This window comes from Pelophylax lessonae (genome assembly GCF_965119305.1).
Source record: "Pelophylax lessonae genome assembly, chromosome: 6".
Lineage (NCBI taxonomy): Eukaryota > Metazoa > Chordata > Amphibia > Anura > Ranidae > Pelophylax > Pelophylax lessonae.
Genome location: NC_138773.1, coordinates 84,841,956 through 84,860,294, shown reverse-complemented (window position 1 = coordinate 84,860,294; position 18,339 = coordinate 84,841,956). Strand labels below are relative to the sequence as shown.

At 41.1% G+C, this 18,339-nt stretch overlaps 1 protein-coding gene across 1 annotated transcript in view; it reads right to left on the bottom strand.

Annotated features, from left to right (window-relative positions):
* Nucleotides 1–1,382: 1,382 nt before the first annotated feature.
* The window catches only part of SNX8 (sorting nexin 8), a 67,288-nt gene continuing 50,331 nt past the window's right edge, over nucleotides 1,383–18,339 (bottom strand). The window contains exons 6-12 of the mRNA XM_082261280.1: nucleotides 15,848–15,928; nucleotides 15,460–15,620; nucleotides 12,379–12,511; nucleotides 7,170–7,238; nucleotides 5,819–5,972; nucleotides 4,444–4,589; nucleotides 1,383–1,515 (exon numbers count right to left, since the gene is read on the bottom strand). Coding sequence (XP_082117406.1) covers nucleotides 1,402–1,515; nucleotides 4,444–4,589; nucleotides 5,819–5,972; nucleotides 7,170–7,238; nucleotides 12,379–12,511; nucleotides 15,460–15,620; nucleotides 15,848–15,928 — 858 coding nt within the window. The 3' untranslated portion in view covers nucleotides 1,383–1,401. The remainder of the gene's footprint in view (nucleotides 1,516–4,443; nucleotides 4,590–5,818; nucleotides 5,973–7,169; nucleotides 7,239–12,378; nucleotides 12,512–15,459; nucleotides 15,621–15,847; nucleotides 15,929–18,339) is intronic.

Genomic DNA, 18,339 nt, shown 5'->3' with positions numbered 1-18,339 from the left:
ACAGTCATTGGCACATCAAAGAACGGACTGCAGGGAACATACAAGCAGAGCACCAATATTATATTTATATACAATACATATGCTTAACATATATACTGTTAGCCAAAAATCTTGAGAAAGGGTACCTGACACTCACAAGTTTTGTATAACTGGGGTTGTTTACTGATCCCCCACTCCGTCAGCCCTTGTTTCATTTGATATGTCAGTTACTATGCACGTCCGGGTGGGGTTTGCCCACCTTTCTGGTCCAGTTGACCATGTTCATCCTACGACTAATGTAATCTTTTTGACGACACGATGTTTATGATGTTGTTGTCGTCAGATTGCACCGTTTCATTTTTTCCTGATGTGCATTAACTCTGTTTGCACTGCAACCTCTTCTTAAATAAAGAAATTAAAAAAAAAAAAAATCTAGAGAAAGCTCAATTGCAATGAGTTGATCGCAAGGGACAAATCATCAAGAGATTGCCAATGCCAAACAAAATCGTCCTGGTTCATTATATGGTGCACACACATCTGGCCTTATTTTGCAACTGCGCCTGTGCCACCCACCACCTCCCTTACCATTGCGTCTCCAGGACCTCATGTATGTCCCCTAAGGTCTCTCTTGGGTAAGAAACAATTTCTGATTCATGGCGTAATTGGTTGGAAGTTCTGATATATGCACACCTCCTCTATGTCCCGATGAAGCAGATCTAAGATCTGGGAAACTGCATTGAGAAGTAACCCACTAACAACTGGCATCAACTGAACAGGGACAGTTATCTTGATTAAAAAGGTTCCTTAGCTTGCTGATTCAGTGATAAGTTTAAATATTTATGGAGGGAAAAATATGTTACAATATTTGGTGTATGTATGTATGTTCAGTAGAAATCATTTTATGTGATTTTGATATCAGTTATTAAAAAAACTTTTTTGCTATATTATAATCTATGATGTTTATTTGTCAAAAAGGCACCCAAGAAGCCCCATTCTTACAAATTTAATTTTTAGGTATTAATATGGTTTATTGGGGATGTGACACACAGGTAAATCCGCAGCCTAACATATCTGTCTTAGGGACTTCCAAACCTTTTCCGAAACTAAAAAATGTTTTTTTGTTTTGGCTTTGCATACACTTCAACTAGAGAAAAGTAGATCAATATTGTCATGGTCTTGTCCATTGTTAGCGTGTCTAGCATTGAGTATTGCCTCAATAGACAAACTGGCTGCCTTTAAGAGTTTACCGGCAATGTTGGGGATCAACATATCTATGCATAGTTTGATCTCACACCGAAAAGTAAATCATCGTAAGAAGAAGCCTGACTAGGAAAAAATCTCACTAAAAACTGACCAACATGGCAATATAGAACTGGAGTACTGCATCGGTCGCATCTGTTATTCCTTTCTCTGGATATGGGTCTAGTGAGCAAAGAAGTGACGTTCCTCTGGAGACAGGGGTGGAGTGGCAAGGCCAGAAGATCCCACAAACAGACAATTAAGCTTCGGCTTTAATTCATTCCACACTTGAGTCATCTGAAATGAAACCGACAAATATTAGGCTGATTTATAGTCTGAATGTACAATAAATTAAAAACACTCCGAGTTACAGTGGCTTCCTTGCTATAAAATAGAATCAATGTGCTTCTAAATGATCTTTTGATGAATAAAACAATCAAGTTGAAAAAGAATCATAAGCCACAGAGCCAACTGATTTAGTGAGTATAGGATTGAATTCCACACTGGAAAGTCAATCAGCTGTGGTAGAATTTTGTCAAGCACTTCTGAATGATCAAACTCGTACACGCATGGGTCAGGGGACTAAATACGGATTGATTAAATGATCTTTTTTTTTCTTAAACCGATTGTTTCTAATATATTATTTTATATTATATTTTATATTCTAGTTATTTTAATTGATGAATTGCTTGTGTGCAATCGCTCATAAATCACAAATTGCTAGGTGTGTGGTTACTTTTAGTGGGAAGGCATGTGAAAACATCACTTCTCTGTCATTGACCCAGCAGAAAAGTCATGCAAACACAAAGTCCCAAGCCAAGTCTTCCCACTATCTTCTGAGCAACAAGGCTGCTGGAAATATTCCCACAAGATGTGACTAGGAAAGCCATTCAACACCTTTCTTGCTCAGCCAAAAGAAAAAACGGTGGGGAGCAGTACTTGAGAAGGGAATTTCACAATGGTTGGTTCCTGCTAAGTGAAGGGACTTTCTCTAAGTCATTGTGACAATGTCGCCATGGCAGAAAGTGTTTAGAAATCCAAAATGTTAGAGTCATCACCAGGACAAGATGTGAGGGTAGATCTTCTAATGGGGATATTTGTTCCAGTGACAACTCTCCGAGGGAAATTTATCTCACTTTATACAGATTTCTTCTTTATCAATGCATCCAGCAAGATGCAGGCAGAAAAAAAAATAAAAATTAACGTAGGCTATATGAGCACTTCATTACATTCTCGCTGGTGGCTCTAAATGCTGCCTGCACTCACTGTGTGGACAGTAGCAGCTGTCAGATATGTACTCGGATCAATGTCTGGCACTGTTCCCATGTAGCCACTCATCTGAGCAGTTACAAGACAAAAAGGGCTCTGACCAATTTCAGACATAGATTGTGCGTGTCCAGGGTTGGTGTTTCTGCAGAGTTCTGGCTGCAACTAAATTAGCAGCCATTTAGGCCCCTTTCACACTTGTGCAACTTTGGACATCAGAGTTGCATGACATGTCGTTTGCCATGTTTTCCAATAAAACCCATTCATATATGCGCAACTTAAAGTTGCAGCAACTTCAAAGTAGTTCCTGCACTACTTTGGCCCGATTTTAATGCGTTTTAAGGTCCAAAGACATAGACATTGCTTCAAATCCAGTCAAAATCGCGGCAAAATCGTGGTAAAATTGCGTGACTTTCAAGTCGCACAAGTGTGAAAGGGGCCTTAGCCATTTCTGAACGTAACAAACTATGTGCCCCTGGCCTTTTGTGTAAATGTAGCCTTACTCTATCAAGAAATAACAATTCCTGACAAATACATTGTGATGGTTTTACATTAATACAAAAATGGATTAAAATTGGTGTCTTTGGATATGCCTGGAGTTTAACTTTACCATTTCCCTACAGAGGGGCATTTACTTTTGAGCAGGGTGAATAAAAATCAATTATGGGGGGAAAAAAAAGGATTTTTTTTTTTAATTTAAATCAGATTTTATTATATTTAAAATGTGATTTTTTTTTCCTTTTTTAAAATGTACTTTAATCAATTGCTTTTGGAGTAAAAATCTATCTAAAGACAGTTTTCTATTTAAGATACATTAATATTTTAGTTTATTCAGCTACGCAAGGTTTTTTTTTTACAGTAAGGTCAATAGGATTGTGGAACTCTCTACCACAAATGGTGGTAACTGCGGGGAGTATGGCTACTTTTAAAAGGCTCTTGGACATACATCTCCAAGAGCAAAACATTCAGGGTTATGGGAAATGAATAAGTCCGCACACACCTACACAGGATGAACTGGATGGACTGGTGTCTTTATTCAACCTCAACTACTAAGTAGCATGAAATGGAGCTTTGTTAAGTAGCATGAGGCTGTTTATTCTGCAATATTTACATTTTTTGGTAAACTCATTCAATGAATCCAGGCTTTGCAAGCTAAGATAACGTGCACTGCATTGATGCATTCACACAACTTCACAGTAACCATGAGATAAAACAAAGTTCAGGAAAATTCCTTTATCCCAAGGTTTTGCATATCTATGTACACTACAAACTGTATGATTAAATCGGTGCTGATATCGCTGTTTTGCTAACCTTACAGCTTATTATTCTAAATAGGAAACCTTAATATAATTTGCAAATATTAAAGATTCCAACTACAAGCAAGAATAAGTCCTTATATTTAAAGGGCACCTGTCATTTCAGATCCATCATGGCAGCGCTTGTTAATGGGTATGCACTCACCTGCTGTCACCACGCCCCTCACCTTGTTGTGTCAGTCCCGCATCACCAGCCGTCCCATTAAAGTGAATGGGACTGTCAGTGAGTCAAAAGCGGGTCAGAGGAGGAGCAGCTGCGAGACAGAGATGACAGTTGCTCTTTAAAAATTATTATTTAAAATCAAGTTGATTTAAATCAAGCTTTTTTACTAGTGATTTATATCATGAATTCAATTGACTTGGATTTAAATCAAATCAACCCTGCTTTTGAGCAAGATTGTTTCTACATACCCAGCAGGGGGTCCCCTTACTTGGTGTGTTCATATTTCTCAGAATCAGATTAATAGGCATAGCAAGTTTAAATAACCTAATGCTATAAGTGAAAACCAAATTGCACATAAGGTTGACTGCACTAGTAAGATAAGAGCTATAATCTCATGGCTTGCTATGTCAACACCCCCACCTTCCCACTTCCTACACGCCCTATACGTTCTAAGATGATGTAACTTAAAAAGTAGCCAACCTCCTTGTGCCCCTGGATTTGTGAATTGACGAATGCCCCAAGTATGTGGGAGGTGAGAGGCAGATAGATGTGGATGAGCTGGGTTTCCTGATGCAGACAGAAGAGGGAAAAGTAATTCCTCAGCTCCATGACCATGATGGCATTCTCTTGCTGGAATAAGAAACAGAGTCCTATGAATTCCACTGAATATGTAACAGGACACGTGTAGAAAATGAAAGAAAGATGTAGACTACTACAAAATGAAAAACACATGTTACCATCATAAAGATGCATAGACAAGACAACGCATAACAGAACAGAAATTTGAATTGAATTTTATATTGAACTTGTTGCACTTGAGTAAAACAGTATTTTGGAAAAAAGAAAAAACGTAGGCAATTCATTTTTAGTTTTATGGATTTATAATGTATCTAAACCCAAAAATAAAAGTTTATTATATCACAGCCTTAGAGTCGGTTCACACTGGGGCGACACGACTTTGTACTACTTCGGGGGCGACTTGTGCATTCCCATGCACCACGACTTCGGAGCGACTTGCATGGGCTCCGAGGTCGCCCTGAATTAGTACAGGACCCTTTTTCTAATTTGGAGCGACTTGTGTCGCTCCTATTAGAACGGGTCCTGTAGCGGTCAATGGACCGTGAGGGAGCGCGACTTGTCAGGCTGACAAGTCGCGCTAGTGTGGATCGGCTCTTAGAAAAAAAAGAAGAAAACTCTTTCAATGTATCACTGTGTACTCAACAACTGAATGTGGCAAAGTGAGAAATACACAATACGGATATATACGACTAAAGCTATAGGACTGTTAAGGAGGTGTAATATCTGGAGTAAATCATTTGGAGTATTTGTAAAATACTCCTCCACATTACATCATTTTTAATGCAATTTTTTTTTTTTTTTAATTATGTACCGTAATAAAATACTGTGCGTTAATGGGATAAATGTGCATACACAGATGTGATATCTTACTAGTCCACTGTGGAAGGCTTAGGGGAACTTGTCATGAAAGAAACGTGGTGGCTGCTCTTACTGACCTCTCGTTAAAAATGCCATTTGCCTGGCTGTCATGCTGACCCACATGCTTTGAAATCAGTGGCCCAAACTAAACATGTAGATAAGGACTTCTAAGGTTTTCTCCTACTTATAGAGCAGAAAAATGTTACAACCTCTTGTCAGTTTTTCTTCTGTAGTCTATGGTCCCGCTAGGCAGATTTCTCTTCCCTTCCTATCCCAGTGACATATTAGATTTGGTTATGGAAATTGTAAGGAATGAGAACAGAACGACTGACTGGGTTAGGAATCCCTCCAGTAGGCTGGATGAAACTTGTTTTTTTATTACACCGATATGGAAAATAAAGTATCTTTCGATTTGAACTTGCCTCCACAATACGAGACTCCAGTTGTTCCACAGACTCAGCCTCTTTATTCTGTACAGTAGCACTCATCATCTGCTTCTTCATCAGACTGTACTTGTGCAAAGCTTTCTGGTGCTTGTGTAATACGCCTTTCTCGTGCCTTTCACACAGATCCTGCAAGGGACAATCACACCTCAAAACATTGGGCAGCACAGTGGCTTAATGGTTAGCACTTTTGCCTTGCAGTCCTCAGTTTGCATCCGGAACATTATCAGCATGGAGTTTGCATGTTCTCTGAATGCTTGCTAGTGATCGACCAATATTGTTTTTTTAGTGCCGATACCGATACTTTGGTCATCGGATATCGGTATCGGCCGATATTTTCAGACATTTAAAAAAAAAAAAAAAAAACCCTCCTCTGCACTTAACAGCATTCAAAACAGCCAAGTTTGGCTGTTTTGAATGCTGTCATTTTTTTAAATCTGGCGCCGAGTACCCGGAAGTGATTTCATGACATCACTTCGGGGTTTTTACATGGAGACTTGATCAGAGCCGAATGTGGCTTTGATCGGGTCTTCTCTTCAGCGGCCGTCGAGGTAGGATGCCCGGGTCTCCTCCCACTCCTTGTAATGAAAGCCGAATGGCTTCACAGCCGCATCGGTTGTCATTACAAGACAGCCGGCCATCGGCTATGGACACCGGTACCGGGGTGATGCCTCTAGCTGCAGGCATCACTCTGGAACAGCACTTTCCTGTAAAATCGGTAACCTCAGGGGCCGATTCCGATATATCGGGGAAAGTGCATATCGGCCCCCGATATATCGGTGGTGCCGATAATCGGTCGATCCCTAATGCTTGCACTAGTTTCCTGCAGGTACTCCGTTTTCCTCCCACACTATAAAGACATGCTGGTAGGTTATATGGAACCTGTCCAAATTGGCCCTAGTAAGCGTATGTATGCATGTCTGTATGTATGTATTCATGCATGCAAGTAAGAGTGTAAGCTGCTTGAGGACAAGGACTGATGCGAATCTACAGTATGTAAAGTGCTGCATAAATTGTTGGCTGTATATAAATGCCTGACATAAATAAAAATAATTGCATGAATAGGTTTGCTCCTCTGACAACACCTTTAAAATCTCCTAACACCTGTATTTTACTGGGTTTAACCTGAAACATCCCCCTCGCCCTCCCCTTGTTTGTGAAATTTAAAATCATAGCAGTTATCATAAAAAGACATTTTATGATTGTATTTGTATGTGATTTAGTCACCTTTCAACCAATAGTGAGAAAGGGGCTGTGGGAAATGGGGAACCATCTATGTTACTATACAGAATGTAAACTGGAAATCCACTCTATCATGGTATATACCTTGTATGACTGCAGGAGATCCAGGAAAAGGTTCAGCTTCTCCACCACATCAATTTCTTCAAGTTTGCCCTAAAACAATCAGGCAATATGAGAGTCAGACAGTTATGAAAACCTGTCAGCAGCATAAAATTTCGATTTAGTTTAAGTCATAGTCTTAACTAAAATAACATTTTAGTTTTAGGCGTATTTTAGTCATCTGAATTGTTTTAGTCATATTTTAGTCAACTAAAATCTCCCACGTTAGTCAAGCTGTGAGGAGATGGCTGACACACAGACTCCTGACCTGACAGGCAGGGAGGGGGAGAGAAAAGAGCAGCAGGCTGATGGAGGTAAGTAAAATGGATCAGCAGCATAGGGGGACACAGTAATAAGGAGAATCTACCAGGTTTTTTTTTTTAGAACATAGAGAGGGACAAATGACAGCACAAGCACTATGCTGTGTATCCTGCTTTACAGGATCAGGCTCTTTTTTTTTTTTTTTTCCCCTTAAGGGTTACAACCACTTTAAGAATTTCAAACTTCATCTTAGAATTTTCAAACTCATTACATACTACTGGAGTAAAAATGTAACATGTTATTTATGGTATTAAGGTTTGAACAAACTACAGAACAGATTTAGCTGTTATATAAAGCTGAAGTTCACGTGGGTAAACGTCCCTCCCTCAAATTTTCATTCTTTTTTTATTCCTGGACAAAAATTGGAATAGCGTCCCCTCAAAGTTTGTCAATTAACGAGAACTCAAATTTATTTTCCTTTAGTTTTCCTCACTGAAAACATGCTGCTGACTAAAATATTTTTGTTAACTAAACTAACAGTCAGTACAGAAATATGGGAGCTACCACTATTGACTGGGGAGCCATGTCATCCGCTGGTGTTGGCCCACTGTGTTTTATCAAGTCCAAAGTCAGTGCAGCCCTCTACCAGGAGATTCTAGAGTACTTTATGCTTTCCTCTACTGACCAGCTTTATGGAGATGCCAATTTCACTTTCCAGCAGGACTTGGTACCTGCCCACACTGCCAAACGTACCAATACCTGGTTTATTGATCATGGTATCACTGTGCTTGATTGGCCAGCTAACTCGCCTGACCTAAACCCCATAGAGATTCTGTGGGGTATTGTCAAGAGGAAGATGAAAGACACCAGACACGACAGTGCAGATGAGCTGAAGGTCCCTATCAAAGCAACCTGGGCTTCCATAACACCTCAGCAGTGCCACAGGCTGATCAGTTTCATACCACACCATATTGATGCAGTAATTCTTCATGCAAAAGGAGCCCCAACAAGCATAGAGTGCATACTATACTGTACATGGACATACTTTTCAGTAAGCCAACATTTGTGTATTAATTGGTCGTAAGGAATATTCTAATTTTCTGAGATACTGAATTTTGGGTTTTTACTAGCTGTAAGCCATAATCACCAAATTTAAAAAGAAAGAAATGCTTGAAATATATCACTCTGTGTGTAACGCATCTATATAAAATATATGGGTTTCACCTATTGAATTGAATTAGTGAAATAAATTAACTTTTTGATGATATTCTTATTTTATGAGATAAACCTGTATATGTAAAAGATTACAAAATGAAAGGGAATTCTAAACCTAATGTGAACCCAGCAGAGGCATTCTAAATAAAAAGACTGTGATTATTTTTAAATGGTTGTTTAAATGAAAAAATATTATTAAAAGTTACAGTTTAGATTTTTTTCCCCGGTTGTCCCAAAATAAATGGATTATTAACAGGACTGACCGCAGGCCTGCCTAGTATTTTAGCATCAGCAAGAATGCTCCCTCAGTCTCGTCTGCACTTTGACCAACTTTTCTACAACGCCAACAACCTTTTTGGCAGATAACTCTTTTTAAGAATTCTTACACAGAAATCCAAGTTGAATAATATTTTCCTAAGCATTCCAAACTCCTTACGACATCTGGCCTTCAAGTCCATAACTTACAACGTTTCAAGACTGTCCAGTGCTGTGCGCGACATGGGGCACGTATTTAAATAGCAAAAATCGCTGTGAACATTTTAAAGTTAGCAGAAAAGGAAAGGTGCACATGGGAGGACAATATACAAAGAGCACTTTCCAGCTTGTCAGCAAAAAAAAAAAAAAAACCTAACAAATTGGTTTCAACTACTACAAAGTTAAAACAGGTTTTTGTTAACTACCTTTAGAAAAACCTGTACCTTTTTGATAGCTTCAAGCAGACCTGGATTTGCTGCAAACATACATTGTAAGCCTGTAGCTCTCTTGCAAGTGTAATGTCTGAGCTTTTGGTATATTGCTGTAACATTCTAGAGGAAAGGGCTGCCTCCAGGTGAGCCTGCTCTGTGTGTATTGTTTGGGAACTCAGTTTAGAGTTAAGCTGGGTAAACAGGTCGAAAATCGTGAGAAAAATGGATGGTTTGGCAGGAACCAGCTGACTTTCAGCCTGTGTGTAGAGCTCCTCATCCGGGATCGACAGATTATCGGCGGAGGCCGATATTCACTTTTTTTGAAGTATCTGTATTGGCCAAAAACTTGCCGATATGACCGATATTGCTTCAGGGGGTTGTACCAGAGTGATGCCTGCAGCTACAGGTATAACCTTGGTACTGTTTTTTTAGAACAGACCGTCTGCTTTCTTGTAATGACAACTGATGTGGCTGAGCAGCCGCTCGATTGTCTTTACACAGAGCGGAAGGGGATGCCCCCGCCCCCTTCCACGGCTCGCCTGGGTCTCCTGTCCGGAGCGACCAGCAGGCACATACGCCGGCTGGCTGAAGACCCGAACAAAGCCACATTCGGCTCTGATCGGGTCTCCGATATAAAAACCCGGAAGCTATGTCAGGACATCACTTCCGGGTACTATGCCCTTGAAGGTGCCAGAATAAAAAAAAATAAATAAAAAAATTACAGCATTTTTTAAACAGCCAAACTTGGTATTTTGAAAGCTTTTTAGTGCAGAGGATTGGTTTGAGGTCTTTTAGACCCCAGATCCCTCCATAAAGAGTACCTGTCACTGCCTATTACTGTCACCAGGGATGTTTACATTCCTTGTGACGGCAATAAAAATGATAAAAAAAAAATAAAAATAAAAAAAAAGGACAGTGTAAAAATAAAAATTTTAAATGTGCAGAATATTGGCACCTAATATCAGCTTTAAGAATGACCAGAAAATCGGTATCGGCCCTGGAAAAAAAAACTATATCAGTCGATCCCTACTCCTCGTGCAAGACGCACTGCCTACATGCCGATAACTTTGCTGTGCTCTGCCACAGATTTTTCCCTCGGAAATGTACAGAAGTTTTGGATATTGGGGAGCAAGCAACCTTCTCTCTCCTCCCTGGATTCCTTGCCAAGTCAGAGGTCAACTGCCAGATCTCAAAGAGTAGGATTACAGCCAACAATTAAGAAATTTGGTTAGCTACATGTTTGCAGTATACAATGTAGTTTATGGGTGCTATTCACCAGATCCAGGTCAACATACAAGCACCTGTAATTGCCTGCTAACCTCCTGGTACATACAGTAAGTATGCCCATGTATTCCTTAAGCTGGCCATAAAATGGTGCAATTTTCTTTCCTGAGACCACAGGTTGCTTGATTTTTCCATCAACACAGTCAATGGGGCAATCCCTCCCGCAGAGCTACTGTCTTCTCCCGGCGCGGGGGGGGGGGGGGGGTGGACGGACGGACGGACCGTCCCTGCCTGGAGAACACACAGCGATTATTGCTAAAAAATTTAATGTAAAATACAAACAGGCTGGTTGTACCCAAGTTGATCGACAAATCAACTTGGGTAAAATCAGAATGCCCCATACATGGGTTGAATTGCGAGCGGTCCCTGCTGAACTGGCTGAGATTTGAACCGTCTATGGCTGGCCTTAGGCTATGGTTTTATAGTTGTGTGAGAGGCACTGGTGCTTCTGACTGCTAGTCTGACAAGATTTAGCATGAGATTTGATGAGGACTACTCTGCCGCTCACTCCTCTCCTTGCTAGAGGAAAGCTGCAGTGCAATGTTATCTGTGCTTCCTAATTATGTAAAACATTTAAGTATTTACATATTGTTAGACAGCAAATGAGCTTTAACATAAAACGTGATGGTACTGCAGTGCAATTAATCCTCAAAGTTCACTGAAGTACCACTGAAATTGAAGCGCAATCATTGCTTCCTCTGGTAGCAGGCACTTGGCAGCAAGACTGCCTTCCAATGTCAACAATTAGTAGGGGATCTAAGCTGTTCAGTAACAGAATAGCACCAAACTTCAGTGTCTTGTGACCCTTAAGGAAGAATTTCTTGACTAACTTTAAATGATTTTAAAGGCATCATTTTTTTTTTCAAATAACAAACCTACCTGCTCCGTGCATTTATTTTCATTCAGCCTGCAGGCCATAAAGGATTGTTGAATAAATCTTCCCCTGAAGCTGCTGTTTTCTGAAAGCCATCGCCTGCAGCTGGCAGAATTCACTGGGCAATGTCAAACAGTGACTGCATCTGCCAGTCCCCTTTAATTTTCAGTTTGCAGGCTGTTGGCTAATAGGGTGCCAACTGGACCATCCACTGCTTGGGTTTTTACAGTTTATGAAAAAAAGCACCAATATTTGATCAGGGTATGGCCAGCTTAAGACTTTGGGGTTTATTTACTAAAGCCAGAGAGGGAAGAATTAGTCACAATTCTGCAGAGAAACCAATCAGCTTCCTGGTTTTATTGCTTAAGTTTAAAGCGGGAAGTTCAGTTTTAAGGATTCGTACCCTGCTCATCTTGCACAATTGGCACTTTTGAGGAGTGGGGGAAGTAGTTACCCGATTTCAACAGGTACCTGCTCCCACAGCCACAAGCTGTCACACCTGGGTGCCCATAGTGAAGATGCCGGCGCCGCAGAGTGAGGACGGAGAACAAAGACGGCTGGGGTGAGCTCAACGATGAACCGTGGGACAGGTAAGTGGCTGTTTTTTTAAAAGTCAGCAGCTACACTTTTTTTTTTTTTATAGGTGCCTGGAGCTCCTCTGTAACTAAACAAGCTGAGGTTAGAAGTCGATTGGTTTCTCTGCAGAATTTTGACTAATTTTGCCCTCTCTAGCTTTAGTAAATAAACCCCTGTGTGTCAGTTCCCCAAATTGTTCAATTTTGGAAGCTTTGCACAGCAGCGCAGCATTGATGATGACAGAGCTGCAGAAAACCCTGAATAATAAAAGATATATCATAAATCTATAGCCACATACCTGCTGTGCTGCTTTATCAGCAAGCAAAGAAAATTCAACAGACAGTCCTTTCAGTGCTTGTTTTAGTACCCCCCAGGAGCCGTGTGTTGGGACAACCCAGGAGGGTAGTGGGGTTGTATCAGAGCCCAAGGCACTAGAGGTAGAAAAGAGGCACAATGCACCATGAATAACAAACAATACTTGGCTTAGATAGCATAATATAAGCATTTTAAAGGGGTCAGTCCACATAAAACTATTATGGTTTTGCGGTAGATGCTATAGTGTTAAACTAATTGACAGTGCTTAAATTGAGGACGGGATCAGTAGTTCGATATCAGTTTTTGCAAATGACAAAATTGGGTAGGGCAATAACTGCACAGCATGAAGCAGATATCCTACAGAATGACCTGGACAAAATAACGGAGTGGGCTACGACATGGCAAATGAGGTTTAATGTGGAGAAGTGTAAGGTTTTGCACTTGGGGACTAAACATAAAAGCACAATACACGTTAGGAGGGGAACCTTTGGGGGAATCAAAAATGGAGAAAGATCTGGGAGTCTTGGCAGATGATAGACTCGGCAATAGCATGCAATGTCAAGCGACAGCTGCCAAAGAAAGCAGAGTATTAGCATGCATAAAGAAAGGGATGTATTCCAGAGATAAGACTATAATCCTTCCACTTTATAAAACTCTGGTCCGACCACATTTGGAGTATTCTGTCCAGTTTTGGTCGCCAGTCCTCAGGAGGGATGTGTTGGAGTTGGAGAGGATCCAGAGAAGGGCAACTAAACTAATTAGGGGAGTGGAGGACCTTAATTATGAAGAGCGTCTGCAATCGCTTGATTTATTCTCCCTGGAGAACAGATGCCTGAGAGGGGACATGATAGCAATTTATAAATATCTCAATGGTGATCTCGGCATAGAAAAAAAGCTATTCAGTCGAAGGGATTGCATGAGGACTCGAGGGCATACAACGCGATTAGAGGAGAAGCATTTTAATCTCAGGCAACGTGGGGGGTTCTTTACTGTTAGAGCTACAAGATTGTGGAATTCTCTACCACAAGAGGGGGTTTCGGCGGGAAGTATGGTGGCTTTCAAAAGACTCTTAGACGTACATCTCAAGGATCAAACATTCAGGGGTATGCAAGATGATAATGGCCACACACACCCACACAGGTTGAACTGGATGGACTATTGTCTTTATTCAACCTCACCTACTATGTAACTATGTAAATTTCTCAAGGAATTTATTGGCAAGACATCTGTTCCTGAGCTCTTCAGTCTGCATGCCTGACATACCCATTAAACTGGATTTACACTCTGTTGAATGTTATTATTACTAGAAGATGAAGAATGCAACAGAAGAAGCTGGAACACAAAGTTAAGCAGAATTACTGAAATGTCCCAGGTTGACAAGGGCAGAGTCCAGAATTATAGCAGATGTCTTGCTACGAATATCCACAAGACCTATACATTGGGGAAAATTACTATTTGATCCCCTGCAGATTTTGTAAGTTTGCCTACTTAGAAAGAAATGAAGGGTCTATAATTGCAATCATAGGTATATTTTAAATGATAGAGACAGAATATCAACCAAAAATCCAGAAAAAAAACACATGATACAAATGTTATAAATTAAGTTCCAGTTCAGGAAGTAAAATAAGTATTTGATCATCAAACAAAACATGACTAATGCCCCGTACACACGTACCGATTGTCGGCCGTAAATATTCGGCCGGCGACCGATCGGCCGATTGTAGACTTGTTAGTATGATGCTTCCGACAGCGCATTTTCGGACGAACAGAATCTGTCGTGCAGGCATTAAAATTTTTGTTGGCCAACACCAGAACGGCCGATTGTTCGCCAGTCAGTACAGATTTCGGCCGACAGACAGCAGATTTGCAAGACTGGGCATGCTCAGAAAAGAAAAAAAGACAAGGAAAGTTAACCATCACATGACATCACTTCTGCAGTCGGCTGTTGTTGGCCGACAAAATTCGTCTGCAGTCTTTTGCAGTTTTCAACAGACACAACAGCCCTGGACAAAAGACAGCCGATCGTTCGGCCCGACGATCGGTACGTGTGTACGAGGCATTAGTGTGGAGAAACCCTTGTTGGCAAGCACAGAGGTAAATCCTTTCTGGTAGTTGGTTACCAGGTTTGCACACATCTCAGGAGGGATTTTGTTCCACTCGTCTTTACAGATCTTCTCTAAATTCCATCTATGTGCTTGGTTGTAGGGATAGTGTTCTTGGGGTCATAGTCAGCATTTTTCTTCCTCCAAAACATGGCGAGTGGAGGTAATGCCAAAGAGCTAAATTTGATCTCCTCTAACCACAGCACTTGCTCCCAATCCCTCTCTGAATCATTTAGATGTTCTGAAACATTTAGATGTTAGACGGGTCTGTAAATGTGCTTTCTTGAGGAGGGGACTGCAGGATTTCAATCCATGGCGGCCTATTGTATTACCAATGGTTTGTTTGGAGACTGGTCCCAACTGCCTTGGGATCATTCACAAGCTCCTCCCGTGTATCTCTGGGCTGATCCCTCAACCTTTCCCATGAACATTCTTACTCCTGAGGCAAAATCTAGCATGAGGCTCCAGACAGAGGGGGATTGATAGTTATTTTGTATTTCTTCCATTTGCGAATAATTGCTCCAACAGTGGTCTCCTCACCAAGCTTCTTGCTGATGGTCTTGTAGCCCATTCCAGTCTTCTGCAGGTCTACCATCTTGCTCCAGACTTTCTTTGACAGCTCTTTGGTCTTGCCCATGATGGTGAGGTTTGAATGGAAGAAAGATTTTGTGGACAGGTATCTTTTATACACATAACGAGTTGTCGTTACGGGCATCTTCTTAAATTGACAGGACTAATCTGACGTGAGCACATACTGTAGCCAGTCTGCAGAAGCCAGAATTATTGTTGGTTGGTAGAGGATCAAATACTTATTTTACTCACTGAACTGCAACTCAATTTTTAACAGTTGTATCATGATTTTTCTGGGTTTTTGGTTGATATTCTGGCTCTATCATTTGAAAAAAATACACCTATGATGACAATTCTAGACTCTTGAGCGGACCATTTGACAACTGAATTACCTTAGTTCTTTACCAAAGCCCAGAAGATCAGTGGCATTGTCAATGGCTCTTCCAGCCATTCTCTCGGCTCGATCCCGCAGCTTGTAAAAGCTGTTGAAGATGTTCCTGATCAGCTCTCTGCTGGCTGCAAATTGGACCTGGATATCAGCCGGGAGGAAATCCTGAGAGGATAGCAGCAAGAATACAGGAAGTCAGCAGACATACAACACCAACTCTGAGAGCCAGGAATCAACATAAAAACAAGTCTGTGCACAAAATATAAGCCTGCTTCAGGATAAAGAATCGGTCTTCTGGTCTAGTAGGAGCGTCTAGATGGATTGATCGCCTTTATTTACAGTATCATCACTTGTCTATATAATATTATAAAAGACATCGCCATGATAAATACCTTGGCTTGAGTTGCAAGTTTGCAAAGCATATACTCATCTCCCACCCCATGGGAAGATTCACGCATTTTATTCTGTACATCCTAAAATACACACAAAAAACATATATTCTTACTTGCTTTTGAAAACTGAGGCTTACAGTAGAGAAAAGGAAGAAACTCCATCCATAAAAATAACTGAATTCATATTTTTTATAGCTACTTCTGTAAAGAAAATCCCAATTGGTTACCATGTGTTCCTGTACTATGCATGCCACTGCAGGACTTTTCACTGTCTGTCTCCTAGAGAAGTCACAATATACTTACAACTAAAATATTGTGCGTTGTACATGTTACTTACTACTGCCCATTTTCTTCCCTCTTGATTCAATAACCTAGAGAGTTTGCAAAACAAACTCTAAAATAAAGCTAAACCCAATACAGGTAATTTAAAAAAATATTTTAGTTATGTGAATGGTTTAGATTAATTATTTTTATCTTGCAAGCCTTGTGATGCCTCCCAAACCACTCCATGGCAACCAATTAGGGAAAAGGAAATGGCATGCTGCAGGAAATTCAAGGTATAATAGTGGTGCAAGTAATGCATCACAGCAAAACATGGAGATAACAGTGGCATAGTTTAAAGTGACAGGTCTGTAGAGGAAATAAAGGATAGCACTATGGTCCTCTAAACAAAGTGAGGTTGATTTACTAAAACTGAAGTGCGCAAAATCTGGTGCAGCTCTGCATAGGAGCTTTATGATTGGCTACTGTGCACAGCTGTACCAGATTTTGCATGCTCCAGTTTATATAATCAGCCCTACTGTGCTGACTTGACAATATATGGGGAAGTCCTGACAAAACATGGTCATGGACAATCCTGACATTATGCGAGCATGAAAAAAGGCAATTGTGACAATAAGCGAGTAGCACACAGGCACATCCTTACACCAGGGGTCCTCAAACTACGGCCCGCATGCAGCCCGCCAGGGTCCTGAACCCGATCGGCATAGGGCTGGCTGTTGGTCACTCACTGAAGCTGTAATATGCTTCAGAAAAGGGTGGACCCAGGGCGCAGACCACTGAGCCCTAGCCCACCCATTTGTGTGACAATAGCGAATGAAAATTCGCTATTGTCACATGGATCCTCCTCTTGGCCAATCAGATTGGACAAAAGGCGAACCCATGCCATTGGCCGAGGAGGAGGCGGGAGGACTCGAGGAGACGCGGGGGATTGAGAAGCCGTCCACCACTGCAGGTAAGTGCACTGGTCTCTCTGGCAGTCTCTGCACGCTGGTCGCTTTGCATTGAAAGGGGACAAGCTGTGGTCACTCTGGCATTGAAAGGGGGCACGTTGTGGTCGCTTTGCATTGAAAGGGGGGCACGCTGTGGTCACTCTGGCATTGAAAGTGGGCACGTTGTGGTCGCTTTGCATTGAAAGGGGGGCACGCTGTGGTCACTCTGGCATTGAAAGGGGGGCACGCTGCGGTCACTCTGGCATTGAAAGGGGGGCACGCTGTGGTCATATCTATATGAATAAAACAATAAATATTGTCTTTTTTTTGTGCACTACAAATAAAATATGCGCATTGGAATTTGTTCATATTTTTTTTCAAACTATAGTCCGGCCCACAACAGTGTCTGAGGGACCGTGAACTGGCTCCCCGTTTAAAAAGTTTGAGGACCCCTGCCTTACACAATAATTGAGCAGCAAATAGGCAGTCATTACAATATGTGTGCAGTTGTTGCAACGCTTAGGCAGCAAACAGGCACACTTAAAAACCTCCTGTATTTTGCCTTTCTATTTGACTCCAATGCATTTTGTGTTTTATATCTACAAAGAGAGGAGTGGAATTGTGCATATTGGCCACTATGCTTGGGGCATACCAAGCACTACCCTGCCCAGAATAATGCCAATGTCATAATCAGGTCAATGAGAGGTTCCCCTTTGAGGGTATAAAAAGGGCTTCCAAAATCCGAAATGTTTGTCAGTAATTCAGGATGTTCCTAGCAATAAAAAAAAAATTGCAGTCAATCCTCCAACTCTCTACAACTGATGAAAAGAAAACAACTTAACCATCATATTAAAACATGGGTTCAGTTTAAGTACAGCCCGTCTGGATTTTCAGATGCCGTCAGTCAAACCACTGTTTGCAGATAAAAGATCTGAGCAAACCAATTTGATATATAACCATGTCCACCATATTCTTTAGACTCTAGTGGACATCTGAGCAAGTAATCTGTAATTTGCAAGATTGCATGCTTGCATTGTGTGCCAACTGGTCATTTTGTGACCTGACCCCCATGTTACAAAGAGCAGCTTTATCATTAAAGTGTTACCCACAGCAGTAAAATCAGTCTGTATATGCAGTAAAGCCTGCTTGTTACATTCACTGTGGAACATTAGGGGTTAATCCTCTGCAATCCATCTCCTGATAGTACAGAGCCTTGGGGACACTCTGCACATGCTCAGTTTGGTGTGTATTGCTAGAGTGTTTATGTTTTTTTGGGAGAGT